Below are 19,222 nucleotides of genomic sequence, written 5' to 3' on the forward strand. Positions count from 1 at the left end.
ATACACTTGTGTGTTTTGTATTTTCTTCTGCTCATTATCTCCATCAGGGTACTGAGAGCACTTAACACTACTCAATAAACCTGGCCAGCTCCATCTGGGCCCTCCACCCAACCACCTTAAAATGAGAGGGGGGGGGCTTAAGAAACAGAGAATGAACATAGTGACATATAGGTTTTGTGTGTATATATATATATATATACATAAATACACTTGTATGTTTTGTAGTTTCTTCTGCTCATTCTCTCCATCAGGGTCCTGAGAGCACTTAACACTACTCAATAAACCTGGCCAGCTCCATCTGGGCCCTCCACCCAACCACCTTAAAAGGGAGCAGAGCCCGTTTTTAGTTCATCTGGGGACTGTCAGCCTCTGTTTGAGCTGTTGGGGGTTATTTTGGTCTCCAACTCAGCCTGTCTAGGGCTTGCTATGGAGACCTTTTCTCTGGAACTCATTGTCTGGACTGATTACCCAGCCTAAACTGGGAACTGTCTTATCATCATGGCCCTACTATCACTGGGCCTGACTTATGAACTGGCTTCCTAGTCCTGTCTTCCTGGTTTGATCTTGGATCTGCCCTGTCAGCATGCTTTTGCCTTATGGTGTGGGCTCTTGGTTGCTATCTCTGAGCCTGTCCTGCTTGGCTCACTCGAGGCTGCGGGGCAGGCTGTGGGGTCAGCTCAGTTCCTGGCTGGCCATGCCTTGGAGAAAAGGCCTGGTTTTGCTGCTCTCTCTTCTGCTTTCACCAAGTGTGCGTGGGAGTGCACAGAGGTGAGGTACTGTGCTGTCACAATGACAGAAGGTGGTGGCTCCTACCCACTCTACAGAAGTGCTGTAAGTGAAGCCATCCTTTTGCCTAAGGAAGAAGGAGCTGTTGTTAACTGTCTACTCTTCCCCTGGAAGCAGGAAAGCAGCAGCAGAAGGCAGCGATATGGAATAGAAGTCTCTGGCAGCATTGCTATATTATCTGCACCACAGGAGGAAAATCTAGATAATGGTTTTATTTTCAGATGTGAAGATCTGTGGTTCAGATTTAGCTAGAGGACTTTGCCCACAAATATAGATAATCCTCTATTCAATGTTTCACTTCACTGCAAAGCCTTGCTAGTCTAGGTAAGAAATGTGCGCTGGCGTGCCTCTTGTGTTTCCAGAGCTCAGTGTTTAGGTCACACTTGGTACTTCTTATCTGTCAGACTGATCCACTTGTGTTTACAGGGTAAGAGGACTGGGATTCTGCAGTAAGCTTCCAGAATCAACTTTTGGTCATTTTTTTCACTGCATCCAGCCAAATCCACAGTATCAAGGAATGTTTTTGGCCTCAGTAGTAACAGCAGGTCCCAAATTTGAAAACAAGAAGCAGTTATTTGTATTTTCATGTCTTCTTTGTCCTTCCCCTTAACAGGTATCCACCAAATGGTCAGCCCAGAGGAAGGATGATAGAGAAATAAGTGAAGGAAGCTTCAATCCTTCCTTTCCTAACCTGCTACTTCTACATCCACATTGGGAAAAGAAAGATGGAACACAGTGTCTTCTCATACAGTCTGGGTAGGAAAAATGTGCTTTGAAACTGGGAGAGAAGTAGTGTGGAGAACAACTGGATAAAGAGACAAAACACAGCAGGAAGACAGGCCCTGGGAATGGGAGTGGGGAATGAAGAAGTAGTTAAAAAGAATGTATAAGTGGAAAGGGTATATTAAAAAGAAAGTTTATATGCAGCCTATGGGGCAAGAAGGGGAGATACAAAGGCAGGTACCATGACTTTGGCCTCCTTAAACCAGACTGAATTATCCTGTTTACTTTATCCTGCAGACCATAGCAGTGGAGTGAAATGTTTCTGCATCTCTTGGTTTGTGTGAATAATATGTTCTTGGCATCAGCTTTGGTTTTAATGTGATCGGTTTTTAAACATAATTAGAAGTGTTTTTACAGCTTTGTGTATTTCTGTTTAAGAGACAACAAAAAGTAATGCACAGATATGTTTTTTTACCAGAGAAAGATCTCTAAAACATTACACCAGAATGGCTCTACTGTCTTGATAACAAGAACATGCATGGTGGATCATTGCAGAATTGGCTTTGAATGTTTGCCAGCACAGCCTCTGACTCAACAGAAAGCACAACCTGTGGTTTGTTAGCCCCGTTGACCTCGGTGCCTTGTTGTGCAAGCTGTTCACAGGATCAGATACCCCAAAATGGAGCCTTAGATGGGGGAGGAGGTGTTAGTAATGTTTCAATTATGAACTTTCTTGATTTGGTAATACTCACTTTCCTTTTCCATTTGAGTTTACTGTGGAGGATACAGTAAGATCATCCAGGGACTCCAGGAATGCATGGTCCCACTAAGCCAAGGGGATAATACGCATGCTGAAATGATGCCTGTAAAACTTGATACAAGGACCCCTTAAGCACATGCTCTGGTTTTCTGAGAGTGCATTAGTGGGACTTAACAGACACACAAATTCTTTCCTGAAGATAGGCACAGGAAAAATTACTCCGCAAAGGAAATGCCTCTCCATAGAGGGACTCACAGCTGTGCTATGTACTCTTCCCCCTCACTGCACTCTGGTGCCTGAAGCCTTTGGGGAGCTGAGCTGTTCTTCACAGGCTTGTCTCCTATCTGTGCCCAGCATCTGCCTCATGTAGCATGGTTTTCTTTATCTCAACTTGCCTGGCCTCCATGCTGGATTTCTTCTGGACAAGCAGACAAACCGACTATTTTTAAGAAGTGAGTGCACACTGTTTTGGGTTTTATGGGTAGACTGGCTGCTCCTCCTGTAGCATTTCTATGACAATAATATAATCTAAGTATTTTGAAGGCACTTTGGCAATTTAAGCCAGGAAAGGATTCAGTGTCTTAATTTCTGCTTTTTCTTGTGTTTCCATGAGCTTATCTGCAAGCTTAACCCTGCATCAGTGTCAGATTCTACTTTCCACAAGTGTACACACATTTAATTCACCAGAATGGTTGTTCCACAGTTTGGTCAAAATAATGTAAAAAACGCATTTTTGTGACTTAAAAAAGGCCTTAACACTTGTTATAAAGACAGGGCTGGGGAATGATTCACCTCTGAAGGAAATAGTGTGCTGTTTCTGTTGTACCACTAGTTGTACCACTTCTTAAGCAGCTTTGAGACCTGCTGCTGCACCCTCGAACATGTTTTGATGTTGCCTTTCAAGTGTTTAAACAGAAGATAGAGTCAGTTGTGAAATGTCTTACTCGTTTTTGATGAAAAGGAGCTTCAACTGGAATGTGATGAAGCCACAGCACAACTTTCTGGAAGGGGTGCAATGTGCAGCTGGAGCTGAAGAAGTCAGTGTGGAGGCTGCCAAGCCAGCCTGGAGTGACAGCTTGGGTCAGGGGCAAACAGGGCTGGATGTTGGAGCAGCCACCAGCTGCCATCAGCTAATCCATGAAAAACCAAACCCCAATTATTTCTCTCCATACTGCTGTGAGAAGCCATCCTTGACACGTTTCTTATTCATATCACTGTAGTTCTGCTTTGTCTGTCTTTCCTTTATCCTGTATGCTACGTGGGTAATTGTTTATCAGTGTGTGAAAATGGGTAAAGGATGCGGTCATACTGCTGTGATAGGATTTTTGGAAAATGAGATCCGTGGCTTTTACACTGTTGGCCTTGTGAAATTTTAGGACAGCTGCAAGACTGCAAGTACTGTGCTTTCAACTTGCATTTGTTTCCTACAGTGTGTTTTTAAAATTTTCTACAATCCTCAGCATTGGAGCTTGACCTTCTTAGCCTTAGACTGAAAAGATTTATAAAATCATTGGCCACAACTAGAGAAAATTATTTTTCAGGAGACCCCATAAACAGGGAAATTACATAGAACCATGATAATTCAAAGCAAAGCCATATGTTTAATTATTGTTGTAGCCATTTGGATTTAAGGATGACTGAACATCTTTAAATGATAGAGCATGGCTTACAAAAGGTGAGCTGTGCGGTTTGTGATGGACCACTGCAAATATTCTGTGTACTATTTGAATGCCACTTTACAGTTCTGAGGAGTAAAGGCTAAAGGAACTTGAAGATTTGTTATTGATCTGTGCCTAATGCTCTGCCTTATGCCTACAAAGTAAACATTCCAGTAATCAAATAAGTTTTAACATATTTGAGAATTTTCAATAGAATGGGGATTATTTTCTCCTTTGTGGATTTCTTATCTGTACTGGGAAGGAGGCAAGGAAAAACATTTCCACAGAAAATAACCGTTTTGCTTATTTCCTTTTAACCCTGCAACCTTTGAGCTGCTAAGATAACTTAACATGCTCAAAAAGTGATATTTAAAAGACCTCTCCCACATATGTCTGTGACAAACAATACTAGAGGGCCACTGAATGGCAAAAATACTTGGGGAAGAATTATGGGTTGGAATGCTTTTTAATCATTCAAATATGTTAAAATGTTTGCGGTCAAACCTAAAGAAAAAGCATACCACTGAAGGCATCTTGGCAAGGTGCACTTGTGTTAAGCGCCTCATGTGTCTCCTGTTTCTTTAACTGATAAAATAAAAGGCTTGGGAAAAAATGCTGGCAAGCCACACCATATTTAAATGAACAGTTCAGAACCTAGAGCTACTGAGAAAGAAAGATCAGAGTGAACTGGTGGGGTGAGGTAAAAAGGAAATGCAGTGGAAAATATGAGCAACTTCATGAAAAAGTTCAGAAACCTGTCTAACTCAGAAGAAAAAATACCAGGGTGGAAGGGAGTAAAAGGGCTGTGAAAGTGCAGAGCCTGCTGACCTATAGAGAAACAGCTCTTTGTGAAAAGACAGAAGCAATTTTCAGTGTGAAGCCAAAAGTTCTGGGACTTGCTTTTCATGGGTACATCTATGCTAACTTCAGAGCACCAGCCCAAGCTCAAACTTGCCTCTTGTTTGGACACAAGACTCTGCTCAGGGCCTTGGGTGAGCTCCATCTCTGGAAGGAGGTGGGGAGTCTGCGCTGGCTCAGCCCTTTAATATAACCCAAATGGTCTCATACCATGCACTTCAGATGAGCCTTTGCCTTCTCCCAAATCCTGCATTCCAGATCTCATAATTCTATGTGGCAATTATCCTCCTCCTAGAAATGCTTAATGTCACATCCCACAAAACTCTGCTGGATGTCCTGAGTACCAGGCATTCACAGCGTGCCAGTGGTCCAGCCTGCTCCTTATCCTGCTAAGGGCAGGTCAGCAGCAGGCCCACACCATCTGCCCGCCATTGGGGCTTCCTCTTGGACAAAAAGGCAACAGTGGTTTAACCAGTACAATTTTAATCCTTTTTTGTTTTTCTCCTTAGACTTTGGCATGCCATCATAAATGGTTTGGCCAGACAGGGAATGAAGCCAGCCTGGAAAAGTGCTGAGGGTGACTCCTGTCTCCTGGCCTCGTCAGGTGTCTCTGCAGGGAGAATGCTGCATGAGGTGCGGGCTCAGCACTGGTGTCAGCAGGCTTGCAGTGCCAAAGAACACCTCACAGGGACTCTGTCAGAAGGAATTCTTCTCATTGGCTGCTTTGCTCTGTGGCTGGTCTCTTGTCTGATCTCTGTCCTGTGACCAGCCACATGAGGCCTCATGTGCTGGGAGGAAAGAAGGCTGATGTCAGGCTGTGGTGATGGTGGTAAAAGTAGGGTTAAAGTAGGATTTCTTCCCCTGCCTCCACGAGCTGTCCTGTGATTACCCTTGGGGAAGCACCCCAGCAGCGGGGAGTCTTCCAAAGAGGGAGAAGGACAAAAAGTCACCAAAAGAGATTTTAACATGGCCTCTTAAGCACAGGTATTCTTTTCTGAGATGCTCTGATATAATTAAGATGAACATGATATAAATAAGTAGATATGGTATCAATGATGTTGAAGTTCATTGAAATGTTAATAGTACCTGGAAAAAAGGTGAAGCTGTGTCAGTGAACTGTGCCCTGTATCACATGATTAACCTGAAGCTGGACAGATTTGTGCCTTTTCCTGGCCACAGGACTACCAGGTACCAGGTACCACCACACAGAGCTGCAGTGTATATGCACAACTGAAAAGGAAGGTTGTGCCACAATTCTTCAGTGGAACTGTTTGCATTATTTAATGCCAGTTTCTCCAAATCAGAAAGAACTGAGCCAATTTATGGGACAATGAAAAGCAACACATCTTCAGGACATCCTGAGAAGGGTGGAGATGAAGGATATTGCCACGCAAAATGTCCCAACAAAGACCAGCTTCTTGTTTGGAGCTGCAGGCTGTGAGGAGTGGTGCACGACCAGGTCCCTGTGCTGCTGCCTTTGCCTACCTCCGGGAAAGCGCCTGGCTGTTGCTGACAAGGAAGAGCTGTGAGTATCTGGGGTGACAGCTACCGCTACAGAAAAGGGGAAAATTACCTCCCCTCACATCAGCGGTTGCTGCCCTATCTCTCCAGCCCCGCTGCAGGAGTGGCAAGCCCTAGAAAAGCTCCAAGCACCCACTGGAACCAGGTAAGCCAAGATCCTCTGACTTTTATATGTAGTACTCAATGTGAAGCCTCAGAGCATAAGCTAATAGACAGCAGTTCTTTTAGTGAAACCTTTATGTTAATTCAATACAGACTACTTATGGAATTTCCCTTCTCTGAGAAAATCTCAACTTCTATAGAGAACAGCACTCAGTCTTGTTCTTTTTCTTTTCAGAACTTCAGAAGTTCCCTCGAAAATTCCCCGAAGCCTTAATAATAATGATTCTCAGTTGCATGTCAGGATGTAATGTACAATGTAAAGTTTTCACATTTGACGCTCAGCATAGTTAAATTTACCACAGTGCTTCACATTCAATTTATCCCAAGAATTCTATCAAAATCACATACTCTTCAACTACAGATTTATCATGGGGTGCTTAACAATGAATTATTCAAGACTACCTAATGTATCGTGGTTTCTTGAGAGCCTAATGCGTGTATGTGTATATATTTATACATAAAATACCTGTGAGCCATTACAGAAAACCAGTTTCTGAACGAGATTTCAAGAGTAAAACTAGAGGATGTTTAAAAATAGGTGTCCTCCTGAAAATACAGTGGAGTTTTAGAGAGAAGAAAACCTCAATAATCTTCCCTGTTCAGCCATACACAGTCATTTAAAGAGGATCTATATCCTGCAGGAATAATTTCTCCTTTTAGGTGAAATTTTAAAAGTATCTAAATTCTGCAAAGAAGATGGTGTGGTTTCAATTTTATTTTTTTTTTCCTATGTGCATATTGATGTGGCATTTTAAATCTCACTGAAAAGTTTTTTTTCCTATGTGCATATTGGTGTGGCATTTTAAATCTCACTGAAAAGTTTTAAAGAATTTCCCTCATTTGCAGGTTTGAGAAGATTACTCTGTGCCTCCTACTAGCAATCATCCACAGTATTTTTCCCAAAGTACTTTACTGAGTGGGTAAGCACTTCCTTTTTACTGATGGGAAAACAGACAGAAAAAGATGAAGTGGTCTGCCCGGGATAACCAGCTTGGTATGCTGCCTTTTCAAAGCCCTTAGGATTGCATTCTTTACCCGGCCGGGGGACAGCCTGCTGGAACGACACTGAACTGGGCTCAAGGCAGCCCTTCGGCCCTGAGTTGTGCTCGCTGGAGGGGAACAGGCTGAGGAGAGTCCCCAGCTCACAGCTGCCTCCTTGGCTGCTTTTTCAGATGGCCGTGGAAATAACCCCAAGGGGCCAGACTTTCAGTTCTTTGTTTTGTTCTCTGACCCAAACTGACTTTGCGATGACTGGTTTTATGTTCAAGGGAAGACCAGCTGCCACCATATGACACACATCCCTGAGGACCTGTCTCCTCTTTGACACCTCATTGAGACTTTCTTGTTAAGACAGTTGTGCCTGTGTGAAGAGGAAGAGCACTTATTATATTCCTGTGCACATAGGTGCGGTGAGAGGGCTGGATTTTCACTGGGTGGGAGGCAGTTTGACTACTTCTAGCAGAAGAAACTTTTCCTGCTGGCTGCAGGGGGTTTGCTATGGTCTCATTTCAACTTGCAGGCTGGAGGATCTATTTTGAACTTACTCAGGTCCTTGTGAAAAGATGAGTGACCTAGAACTCCCTTTGGCACCAGAAGCACTGTGATGGCTCCTTCTTCCTAAGGCATCTTGTGAGGAAGGGCCACTATCTGACATTTTCTCCCTGATAACTCTGGTGATCACAATCTGAAGCTTTCAGACAATGAGCAGCAAAGAAGGATCTAGTGCTATGTGTCCCAGAGGCCTGCAGGACAGACTTTAAAGGACAGCTGAGCAGAACAAGTAGAGGTTCAGACCTAGCTTCAGAGGTTGCATGGTCCTGGGTTTGTGACTGCTCTGACTTGGTACACTAATTTAAGCTTATGGCACCTATAGGATCATATTCATGCTGGTGTGTTTAGGATAACAGCAACTTTGTTCTTTAGCAAGTCAGAACCTCAAGTCTAAAAGCCAGACAAAGAAAGAACAAGGCAGGGAAGGGGAGGATGGACAAGGGAAAAGACAAGCACTGTCTCTAACAATAATTATCATTTGCTTGTCCAATAGGAGTAGCAGAACACATTTCTCCTGAAGATACTCTTTGAGAGTCTGATTTTTCCATGAATCTCCAGTTCAGTGATGAATACTATCTCTTGCCCTAACCACCAGTTGCAAACTAGCCAGGGATTTCACTTACATTTGCCTCCCGTGTTGCCTCTGGGCAGGACATAGGACAGGTTACCCACAGCAGAGAACCTGCCACCACTGTAAGCTGGAAGTCTTCTCAAGGTATAATTTAAGCGAACTCAAGAGGAAAAATAGCCCAGAGACAGTGCCTGTGGCCAAAAGCTCAGGCAGAAGTGGTGTCATGTCAGTCCACAGCTGTGCAGCGAGCTACTCTGCATCTTCCTGCCTTGGTTTCTCCCCTGTGAAATGGTGATTAAAATACTCATCTATCTAACAAACATGATTAAATGTAGGTTGAAAGAACTCCCTGTAAAAACCTTGAGAACTCTGAGAATGGTGGTCCTGTTCGCTTAAGACAGGATCTGGTCTGGATACTGAACTCCAAAGGGAAGGACATAGCAGGGCCAAGGTGCTCACAGCTGAGCACACAGACTGCCAGGGGTGTGCAGGCACGGGAGGAGGGTGAACACGGAGGTGATGCAAGAAGTATTTATTTGGGTTTGTTTGCTAAAGACATCACGTACTGGCTTCAAAAGCAAAACCTGATCGAAAACCCAAGTGGCAATGAAAAGCTGCCAACACTGCTTTGTCGGGGAGTTTGGGTGACAAAAAAGAAAAAAGAAAAGAAAAAGAAAAAAGAAATGCCAATTTCTCCTTCTCAGTACCCAAAGCCCAGCCCTGGCCCCCTCGCCTTTTGGAGGGCGACCCAGCGGTCCCTTGCCTGTGGCGTGGGAGAAGGGAGGGCAGCCCTTGGTCGGGCAGGGTGACCCGGCACGGAGAGTGCACACACACACAGACACACAGACACACGTGTGTGCTGTGCACACACACCCCCGCAGCTGATGCAGGAAACCAACCGCGGCAGCACAGCCCCCACCGGCAAAACCCGCGTCCCGGGCCAAAAAAGGGGCGCCGCGGCGGAGAGCACGACGCGCCTCCTCCTCGTATTTCCTCCCCCGCCCACTTCCAGCGGCGGAGGGGCTCGCTGCCGCCGCCGGCTGCCGCCCGGGATGGAAAGTTGTAGCCGCGGCGGGATGCGCGGCGCGGCGGTGAGTTTCCCCGGCGGCGCCGGGGCGCGGCGGGCCGGGCGGGCGGGGGCGCGGGGAAGCCCGTCCGGGCGGGCGGCAGGGAGGAACCTCCGGGATCTCCGCGTCAGCCCCGTCTCTCTGCGTGTCCGTCCGTGTGTGTGTGTGTGCGCGCCCGGCCGTGCCGGTGCCCCGGGGGCCGGGCCCTGCCAGGGGGGAGCGCGACGCGCACCGCGCAGCGCCCCGAGCGGCGGCGGCTCCGGCCGTCGGGGGGAGGCGCTGCCTCGTGCCGTGCCGAGCGGGGACCCCCCCTTGAGGAGACCCCCGGGAACCGCGGCGGCGAGGTGCCCCCCTGCCTCGGGGCAGCAGCAGCAGGGGCCGGGGCGGCGGCGGCCGGGCAGTCCCTCCGGTGAGGAGGAGGAGGAGGAAGGGGAGGAGGAGGCGGCGGCGGGGCAGCAGCGCCCCCGGCGCGCCGGCCGTGCCTCCCCCACCGGGCCGCGAGGAAACCCCCTCGGTGACCCCTCCCCCGACCCGGGGAGGGGGCGGGACCGGGAGACCCGGTGACGTCACTGCTCCGGCCGCGCTTCCTGCAATAGAAAGTGAGAGAAGGTAAAACACCCCCCGCCCCCCGCGCCCCCCCCGACGGTGACCGGGGCGCCGGGGGGAGGGGCGGGGCGGGCCCGGCGGGGAACGCGGCTCTCCCCGAGGGGACCCCGGCGGATGCGCCGAGCCCGCCCGTCCTCCCTCCCTCCCTCCTTCCCTCCCTCGGGGGGCGGGCGCGGCCGGGGGCCGGGGGGCTGCGGAGCGGGGCCGTGCCGGGGGGCGGCGCCTTGGCCGGCCCGGGGGGACGGTGCATGGAGGAGGGGTGGGTGCCGCTGCCGGGCTCCGTGTGTGCGTGTGTGTGCGGGCGCGGTGGCGGCTGTGGCGGCGGCGCTGGGTCATGTTTGTGTTTGAGGTTGTCAAGTGAAGGAGGCTCCCGGCCCCCCCGCTCCCCCCGCTCTTTCTCCCTCCCTCCCTCGGCGCTGCGGGGACGAGGGTGCGGGGCGGGACGGCCGCCCCCCGCCGCCCCCCTCGGCGTGGAGCTGCGGCAGCCACAACACAATGTGTCCTCCGCCGGCGGCGGGGGGGGAGCGGGCGGGGACGGGGAGGACCGCAGGCCCCGATGCCCCCCTCAACCCACCGCGCTCCGCCGCGGCCCCTCCGGGACGCGCGGGGACTCCGCGCTCCGGCTGCGCCCGCGCTGCCCCCGGGGGTGCCGGTGCGCCCCGGCTCCCGGTGCGTTTGTCCGGGCGTCCCCCCCGCTCCGCCCCGGCTCTGCAGCCGGGCTTTCGGGGGCACGGGGAGGCGCGGAGCCCCGGCCCGGCTCCTCGCGGCCCCGCCGCCGTCCCCGCTGGGTGCCGGGCCGGCTTTGTTCGGTGCGGCGTTGCAGAGGGGTTTTCCCAGGCTCCTCCCTCTTTATTCATTCATGGATTTTTTGCCTCCCTCCCTTCCCCTTCCCTTCCCCTCGCAGTCCCGCTCGCACATACCCGCGGCTCCCCGGGCCCCACGGCGGGCTGCCTCCCGCCCCGCTCCCCCATTTTTGGGTGGGTACGGGGGGATGTGACCTCTGCGATGGCAGAGGCCCGTTTCTCCCTCTCCCCTTTATATATTTTTTTTTCCCTCGTTCAAGCGAGGGAGGGAATGACTTCTGGCGTGAGTCCTGCCCGGTGTTTCCGCCGTGGCTCTCACACGGCCATCTCTTCCCCGAAGGAGAGGGTCCTGCTGGCCAGCGGGAAGCTTGGTGGCATTAAAGCGTCAGTAGGATGTCATTTGTGCTGCAGGGAAGCGTCGGAAAGGGGTTCCCGATTTACGGAGACGCCGGGGGATTTCAAACTCTCGCTCCAAATAACTTGTGTAAAGAAGTGACGGTGTTTATTAGCGTCTTTAAAAACCTCAGCCCAGCCCTAGGGACTTTCCCAGTCAAGCCAGAGGAGAGGGGTGGACTGGGGCTCAGGGAGTGCTGGTCGCTTCAAGCCATCCAGCCACTTTTCTGCATTTCCAGTTCGTGCCTAAGACCTGGAAAATGGACCTGTTAGCATAAGGTTTTATTTAATTTCTAAATATTTCTGTTATGCTTGCAGATAAACTGGTATGAGTTAACAGCTTAACAGGCACTGTGCTCTGTTTCAGATTTTTTTCCGTCTTTTTCCTTCAACGTGCTGTAATACCCTAGTGAAGAATCGTTTAGTCAGAATAACATTTTCCAGCTTTCCTTTGTGTCAGTTGCAGTAATTTTTTTTCTCCTGTTTGGGTCTTTTAATGCAGCAACAGACAAAAGAAACATTAAAAATTAATGATTATATTCCTCAACAGTATGTAGACTGAAGGGGTGGTTGCAAGTAGTCTATTTTAATTGGGTTTGAATTAAATTTTCTCAAAAACATGGTTGCCTTGAAAAACAATATAAGTGCCCCTAAGTTAATACTTGCCACAAATGCTAAAAATTCTACACCCTTCCTCCTTCAAACAGCTGTCCTTAATCAATTTGCCTATATTAGGGGCTATTCCAAAGTTCATACAGTTTTTGAAGAACTCTTCCTAGTGTTTACTAAAAGGAAAAATCTGTTAACATGAAGTAGAATTGCTATAAAAAGAAGCAGAAACTTGTTATTTTAAAAATTTTTTTTAGATGGAAGGGTGTAATTGCACCAGTAATTTTCTTTAAGTTCTTGTGTGTAAGTAGATTTCCATAGGTCTTTCAGAGATTTCACATCCTGTATCAGAAACTGAACAAAACACTCATTGAACTGTTAGCAATTCCTAAGAGTGTTTGAAAAGTAAGAAAGTGCAGGTAGGTCAAGAGCTAGTGTGATTCTGGGCTGTACACTGATATTTCAGCCGAACTGTCCCATGGGGAATTCTTCCAAACTTACATGCTGCATGTAAGGATTCTGTAGGTAATGTCACAAATAGGATGATGCTTTGTGTGTTTGCCCTCCCCTCTGTACTTCCCCCACCAGAGGCTGAAGATGTGTATCTAAAAGCCAGATGCCAAATTTTTTGTTTAATTTTTCGGATTTATTTGCATGAGACAAGGGTTGTTGGAAGATGTTTTCTGGCTGGAAAACAGCTGACAAATGTGGAAAAGTGTTTTGGTTTTCTCATGCTTTCTGAGTAATCCTAAAAGGAGTTTCAGCCTCACGTGGTTTTCCTAAGGTACTGGAACGCGTGGCTCCATAGAACCTGTTGAGGAATCCGCTCGGTGCAGGCTGTGCGCCGGGAGCTGCAGGTTGAGCTCTGGCTGGCGGGAGCCCGGGGCAAGAGGCCGGGAAGTGGTGCCGACGCTTTGCACAACAAAGGGCACCAGGATCTGTGGCCCTGCCAGGGGACAGGGACACAGCAGGAGCCCAGGACTCAGCTGGAAGACCCCGACTCTGGCACGCATAAGACTGGGAGGGTGCAACAGCCCGGGGGATCCTTGAGGATCCCTCCTCTGGGACACCAGCTTGGGCTGTTACTCTGCTGTTGCACTGTGAAAAAAATTGCTTAAAGGGACCAGGGGTCTGTGACTCTGCTGTGGGAAACGTGGGTTGAGCCGGCAAGGAAATCTTGTCTGTGTGAGAGTGGAGGGAGTCAAGCCTGCTGTGGAGAGAATTCGGTCCCAGCAGTGTAACTCTGGTGGTCGGAGTGTGGCTCCTGGGCTGTCAGACAGGAAAGTTTCCTTAGCAAATCATAGGTGCAGAAATATTTCTTGCTAATTTCCATAGTCATTTGAGGATGAAAGAGATCAGATAGGTATCTTTGTTTTTCTTGTTGATGCCTACTTCTCATAACTTTCTCTCTGTTTTTTTAGCATACGGATTAACTGAGCCCCTTGACAAGTTTATGGAGCTGCCATCTCTCTGCTTGCTGTACTTTCCGTTTCTGAGAGGAGAAAGTGGTGCATGAGATTAGAGGAAAATGCCTCGGACAAAGCAGATACATCCCAGAAATCTGAGAGGTATGTAGCTCTCAGTTGAGAAGGAAAAGCTCTTGGGAAATTTGGCTGCAGTTTCAATTATGAGGTTAAAGGAATATGTATTTAAGAAGTTGGTTTTGTTCCAAAAGTAGTTTGTAAGCAAGTTTTAGGAGGTGTCTGTGAGACCGCTCTAATTTTCACAGAGAAATAACTGGAACATGTCCTTTTTCCTGCAGTCTGTACTTGACAGCATTCTTGATATTCTCCAGCTTACAGCAATAGCCAGCATGAACTTTGAAAATGCAAAGGAAGAAGCAGTTTCCTTATCAGAGAATTTACAGTTGAAATACAGGGGGAGGTGGGAAATGGGTGTGACATGGCAGAACTTGACGTCCTGCAGCCGGTAGTTGTTTTTCTTTAATAGTTGTCAGTTTAGATTGCTTTTGAGGGGATCAAAACCTCCTTCCGTGCATGGTTTGTCACTATTTATCTATCATTGTCACCCATGCTACCTTGAGCATTGCTAGGCTTGACCTTGGTCTCCTTGCTCTCCTGCCTTTGCACAGCCACATGGTAGCTTGGCTGTAAAGGAAAAGCAGGAGAGAAAGCTGCTCTGAAAACTGGCAAGCTTACATGTCCTGGCATTTCCTTGAACAAAATCCCAGTGCACTTTACCAATCCCATGTGAATGTGAGGAATCTGATTCTATGGATATTTGTTACTGCCTTGGTAGAAGTGGCCCTAGAGGAATTAAATGAGAGGAAAAAATGGTCAGTTGAAGAGCAGACATCCATGTTGAGGGAGAACACGCTTCCATCCCTTTTACCCAGCTTTTGGAAGAACATGCTTCCACCTGCACCTTTACATGTAGCTGTTATCAGCCTCTTTCAGGTTAATTTTACAGTTGCAGTATAGAAGCATCCCTTCAGAGGAAAAAAGCCATTACAAAACCACAAGCATCAACATAAAGCTTTAGGGGCAGGAACCGCATTTGATTCTGTTTTTAACTTTTTTTTATGTCAAAACACAGCAAACATTGTCATGTGTCTCAGCTTACAGTTGAGAGTCTCTCAAGGGCTTGTGCATGCAGCTGTATCTGAGACCTCGTGTTTGCAGACTGTTGTCATTGCTACCACTAACAATCTCTGCTGGAGAAGACATTTTTGCAGTGTCTTTATTCAGGAAGTGCTGAGTAGCATTTTGGTATGATGGATAAACCTCTCTCACAGATCAGGAATTTTACATTTCTCCTCACTGGATGTGAAGTAATAAATCACAGCTGAGTTTTCAATATTGCTGCTTACCAAGTTGCTGACATAACTGAGCTTATGTTTTCTGATTAAATATGAGAGTGATCTAATTTTAGTACTCTGACTGATATCTACTCTTGTATTGCTTGAAACTTAATAGGAGTTAAATCTATTGTAAAGCTCTCTATTCACTTAAATAAATAATCTAATTAAACTCTTTAATTGTGTAAGAAATGAGTTGCCTTTTTTCCTTGCATAATTTCTCCAGTCATTTAGCTTTTATCAACCCTGTTACAGCAGTTTTCATCAGTTCCTATTTTTCTAAAACTAATGGAGTTCTTGAATGAATTGAGATGGGTTAAATGTTGGGAAGGGAAATAGCAGTGTATACAGCAAGCCCATAGTTAGAAATTATGTTGGAACAGCTCAATGATAGTCAAAACTACACAGGTTGCTGTAAACTTCAACACCTTGTGAGCAGATATTGCTACTGTCATGGGTTGTTAGAGGTGAAGTGATTTGAAAAATCAGTTTACTTCTCATTAGTTATACACTATTTCCATTTCTAGTCCACATAATGAAGAAAACTGGATTTCACTCTCTTTAGGCTCCTTAGCAGTCCCCAAGAGCATTGCAGAAAATACTTGCTTGAACCCTCAGTTTGTGCTGGAACTTGGGGAAACTGAAAGGTTTCACAGGTCTGTTTTCTGACAGCTTATTTTTGCATATGCAAAGTTAGACACATCTTAAATTGGTGCTATTAATTAACCATGAAAACTTTTAAAAATGGGTGGTTTAGCATGTGGTTTAATCCATGGTAATTGGTATTGATGACAGCTAAGTGTGCAAAAAAGCATACATCTATATGGTCAAAGGTGAAACTTGGCAAACTTGGCAACCAAAAAAATACGTTCTGTAACGTTTGAAAGATGAAGGTGTAAGATTAAGTAACCTGTGTTTTTACAGGTTTTTAGGTTAAAAGCTATTTTTAAGTTGTCTAAACCTGCTTGTCACCTTTTGTACTATGTACAAAGAACACTCTATGGCCTTACCTGGCTTCTCCTTCCCTGCTGCCAGCTCCTCATTGCCCCATAGCAGTCGAATTGCCAACAGCTTTAACTAGACTTGCTCAGAGCCCATCAATGTTTAACTTTTTTGGAGATCACTGTTGAACAACCCTTGAGACTCTCTCTATGCTGTTGTGCATTAGATGAGTTATTTGGGTTGCACTTGCAGTCCAGATCAGCCTGGAGAATGAATAACCAAGTTCAAGAACATAAAGTATTTTCCCTTAAAAAAGCCCTACACAATCCCTCTCCCTGCCAAGAAAACACACAGGAGAAAAACCACCATAGAGATCCCCCCCACACACTCCCATTAGTTAATTTGAGGTTTGCTGCAATGTAGGCATAAGTTTTGAGGGTTTTAATATTGACTGTGTTTACTGTAAGCAACCTTATTGTCTGGGGAAAATAAAGTAACATTGTTTAATATAGAGAGCTAAATTTAAGATTTTGTCAGGAAACCTTAAGGCTCTTTGTTTTCTGTCATGGGTTGATTTTGCTCATTTTGTATATTCTGTGAAATCTGACAGCCTTTGGCAGAAAAGCTGCAGCCCTGAAGTCTTAGGATCAGTGAAGATCCTAATATTCTGAAGATTGCACTGTCTTTTATCCTGAAGATTTCACTGTCTGCTTATAGATGATTCAGTATAGTGCTATATTGACCTGATTTTACAACAGGAAAAGAAATGTATATAAGTAAGATGGGGTATGGGAAACATTATTTTGCAAATAAAAACTAATCTCATTAGTTGCCCATTTGTTTTCATGAATGTATTAGTGACATGGTTTTGATGCCTGTTTGCATCTGAAAGAGCATGTTGAATGTGAAGGTACCAACAAGGCATGTGCTGTGCTGCCCTTGTTTCATTAGGTTGTTTTGTCACATCAGCCTTCCCTGCTTCTCACTGCAAATCCCTCCCTAACGTGAAACACGTTGCCATCACCAGTGGGCTGCTTTGGTAAGAGGAGTCATGCTCAGTGTCAGGCTGAGCCTCCTGACCAACTTAACAGTCAGTGTCATCCCCAGCAGTGGGGCTGCGTGGCTGAAATCTGAGAGAAATTACAGTTTTCCATGTCTCAGAGAAAGATGTGGATTGGATGCATGGAAGTTCTGGAGAGTATTTAGTAGTTTCAGAGGTGGAGGCCAAAGGTATGTGTGGGAAAAGCCTGGCATGGGTTGTCCATCAGTGATGTGATTGGAGCTGAGTTCATAAGTGGGTGTTCTTGGTGTTGTCCTAGTCGTTTAAATATTAAGGGTGTGTATTATGTTGCTAGTCAAAAGTATCATCATTCCTCATTCAGAAAACAAAAAGGAAAATATTTTGCAAAAGAGGAAAATACCTGTCTCGCTCAGACACCCAGAGGTCTCATCTTCTTATTTTTCTTTACCATTTTAGCTCACTAAAACTAACAAGAAGACTCCTTTGCATTTGGCTGCACCCTGTATTTACATGGCAAATTGATCCACATATGTAACAAAACATTTTATGGAATCTGTAATGTATTCCCAGAAGTACAGTTACATTAGAGAGTCATGCTTTTATCAGGGCTGAGTGGGCTTGGTTTGTTGTCAGATGGTTGTGAGGATATAGAAGGAAAAACGGCTCATGTTTTTGTTTGTTTAAAAGTACCCAATTGCAGAGTTTAAAATGAAAAGTTTTCTGATGTGTACCCTGTTTAGTACAGTGCTGTGATTCACCAAAACAAAACTGTAACAAATATTTTGAATTTTGTCTCTTTCTAGATAAGCTTTCTGTTATTTTTTCACAAGACAAGTTGTTGCTGTTTTTGCTTCTCAATCAAGTATTTCTCTTTGGAAACAATGGCAGACAGGCCCATAATGTTCAACAGCCGCTTCCAAATCTTCTAGTGCTTTGCATTTGATAAGGAAATGCAAGTGTGATATGAGTAACTTTGCTGAATAGGTTGATAGCTTTGCAGTAATCTAAAAAGCATGCTTAAGGTTGCTGAAAAGCTCTGTATGTAATGGCCTTAAAATGTCCAGAAGAGCTGGGCATCTTCTGCTTCTCAAGTGTGAGTTAGCGAAGTCTCTCTGTGTTGTTTTAAGATTGTAATGTGCTTTTAGTGCTGAAATAGGTCTGTCTATGTTGAAAGCTGACAGATTGATATTCCTTATTAGTGCTGGTTTTGTAGTCTGTATAAGTTATGAATAGATTTGTGTTCTGTGCTTTATTAATGATTTTCATCAAATGCTTTAATAAAAATATTGAGCTTTCTCAAAGCTTGCTTGTAGGATTTGTGCTTGCTTGAGTCAAAAGAAGTGTAAAAGCACACTTGACTTTTGGGTCTTTCTATTTTTTCTGAGACAAAAATGGTGCCCTAATTTAGGATGTTCCAGAAGGGGTGCTGGTGCAGTAGTAGTACATCAGAAGTGCTGGTGGTCTGCACTTTGTAGCTTACTTGTGGGCATCTATAAAGGTGTTGCATATGTGTCTTGTCTAAGTTTCTGGGGCAAGAGTGAGACACAGGTGGAACAAGAAGTCAGAGTTTTGACTTGGTGACTTCGCTACAGAAAATATCCCATGATTTGGCAGCAGTTTTTGTTTCTGTGTATCAGATAGTTTCATATAATTTCTTCTGCAAACCAAATCTGAGCTCCAGACGTCTCTCATGAAGGTAGAGAGAATACATGGCTCTGTTGATTTATCACCAGCTGGAGTACCAGCAGATCCACCTGTAGTGCAGTGAACAAACAGATCTCTTGTTGACCACAGAAGTACTCTCTTCCTCTGTGTCTTGAGTTTCTCCTTTGGATGTTGAAGGATGTTTCTTGTTTTGCTTTTCTTTGGTTTATGGTTAAAGGTGTAAGATCTTTAGTCTGTGTCTTATGGTGTGTATGGTCCAGCATCTTGCACATTAGATGCCAATGTGGACCACAGAAGTACTCTCTTCCTCTGGGTCTTGAGTTTCTCCTTTGGGATGTTGAAGGATGTTTCTTGTTTTGCTTTTCTTTGGTTTATGGTTAAAGGTGTAAGATCTTTAGTCTGTGTCTTATGGTGTGTATGGTCCAGCATCTTGCACATTAGATGCCAATGTGCCTGCAGACCTTAAATTTTATTGTAATGTGAATGATGTCTAAATGAAATAAACTGTCCCACATACTCCACGTTGTAAGAAAGGCTATGTTTAAAGCTGCAATTTACCACCTTTTGCAATCACCTCTATTGCTCCTGTCTCATTGTGCCATGTTCCCAAATTTGATCATGTGTTTTCAGCAGGGTGTGGACCTATTCGCTGCCAGGATGGTTGGGGTCTTTTTTCAGTAGCCACAGTTGATGGACAAAACTGATCTG

At 45.9% G+C, this 19,222-nt stretch overlaps 2 protein-coding genes across 6 annotated transcripts in view; one reads left to right on the forward strand and one right to left on the reverse strand.

Annotated features, from left to right (window-relative positions):
* Window positions 1–5,982: 5,982 nt before the first annotated feature.
* The window catches only part of HIVEP1 (HIVEP zinc finger 1), a 124,354-nt gene continuing 111,114 nt past the window's right edge, over window positions 5,983–19,222 (forward strand). Inside the window, exons 1-3 of one of the 5 annotated variants that reach the window (XM_039711960.1) lie at window positions 5,983–6,451; window positions 7,315–9,681; window positions 13,490–13,636. In XM_039711960.1, coding sequence (XP_039567894.1) covers window positions 13,597–13,636 — 40 coding nt within the window. In that variant the 5' untranslated portion in view covers window positions 5,983–6,451; window positions 7,315–9,681; window positions 13,490–13,596. Of the gene's footprint in view, window positions 6,452–7,314; window positions 9,682–10,133; window positions 10,267–11,195; window positions 11,739–12,931; window positions 13,637–19,222 lie in introns of those variants that run through there. The other 4 variants (XM_039711963.1, XM_039711962.1, XM_039711964.1 and 1 more) reach the window with 4 other exon arrangements.
* LOC120503485 (collagen alpha-1(I) chain-like) lies at window positions 9,750–13,081 on the reverse strand. The gene is made up of 3 exons (XM_039711993.1): window positions 12,880–13,081; window positions 10,838–11,063; window positions 9,750–10,244 (listed from the first exon to the last, which is right to left on the reverse strand). Exons 1-3 carry the CDS (start codon window positions 13,079–13,081, stop codon window positions 9,785–9,787), a joined length of 888 nt encoding a protein of 295 aa, XP_039567927.1. The 3' UTR covers window positions 9,750–9,784.

This window comes from Passer montanus, unplaced genomic scaffold (assembly GCF_014805655.1).
Source record: "Passer montanus isolate IOZ18808 unplaced genomic scaffold, ASM1480565v1 scaffold26, whole genome shotgun sequence".
NCBI classification, from domain to species: domain Eukaryota; kingdom Metazoa; phylum Chordata; class Aves; order Passeriformes; family Passeridae; genus Passer; species Passer montanus.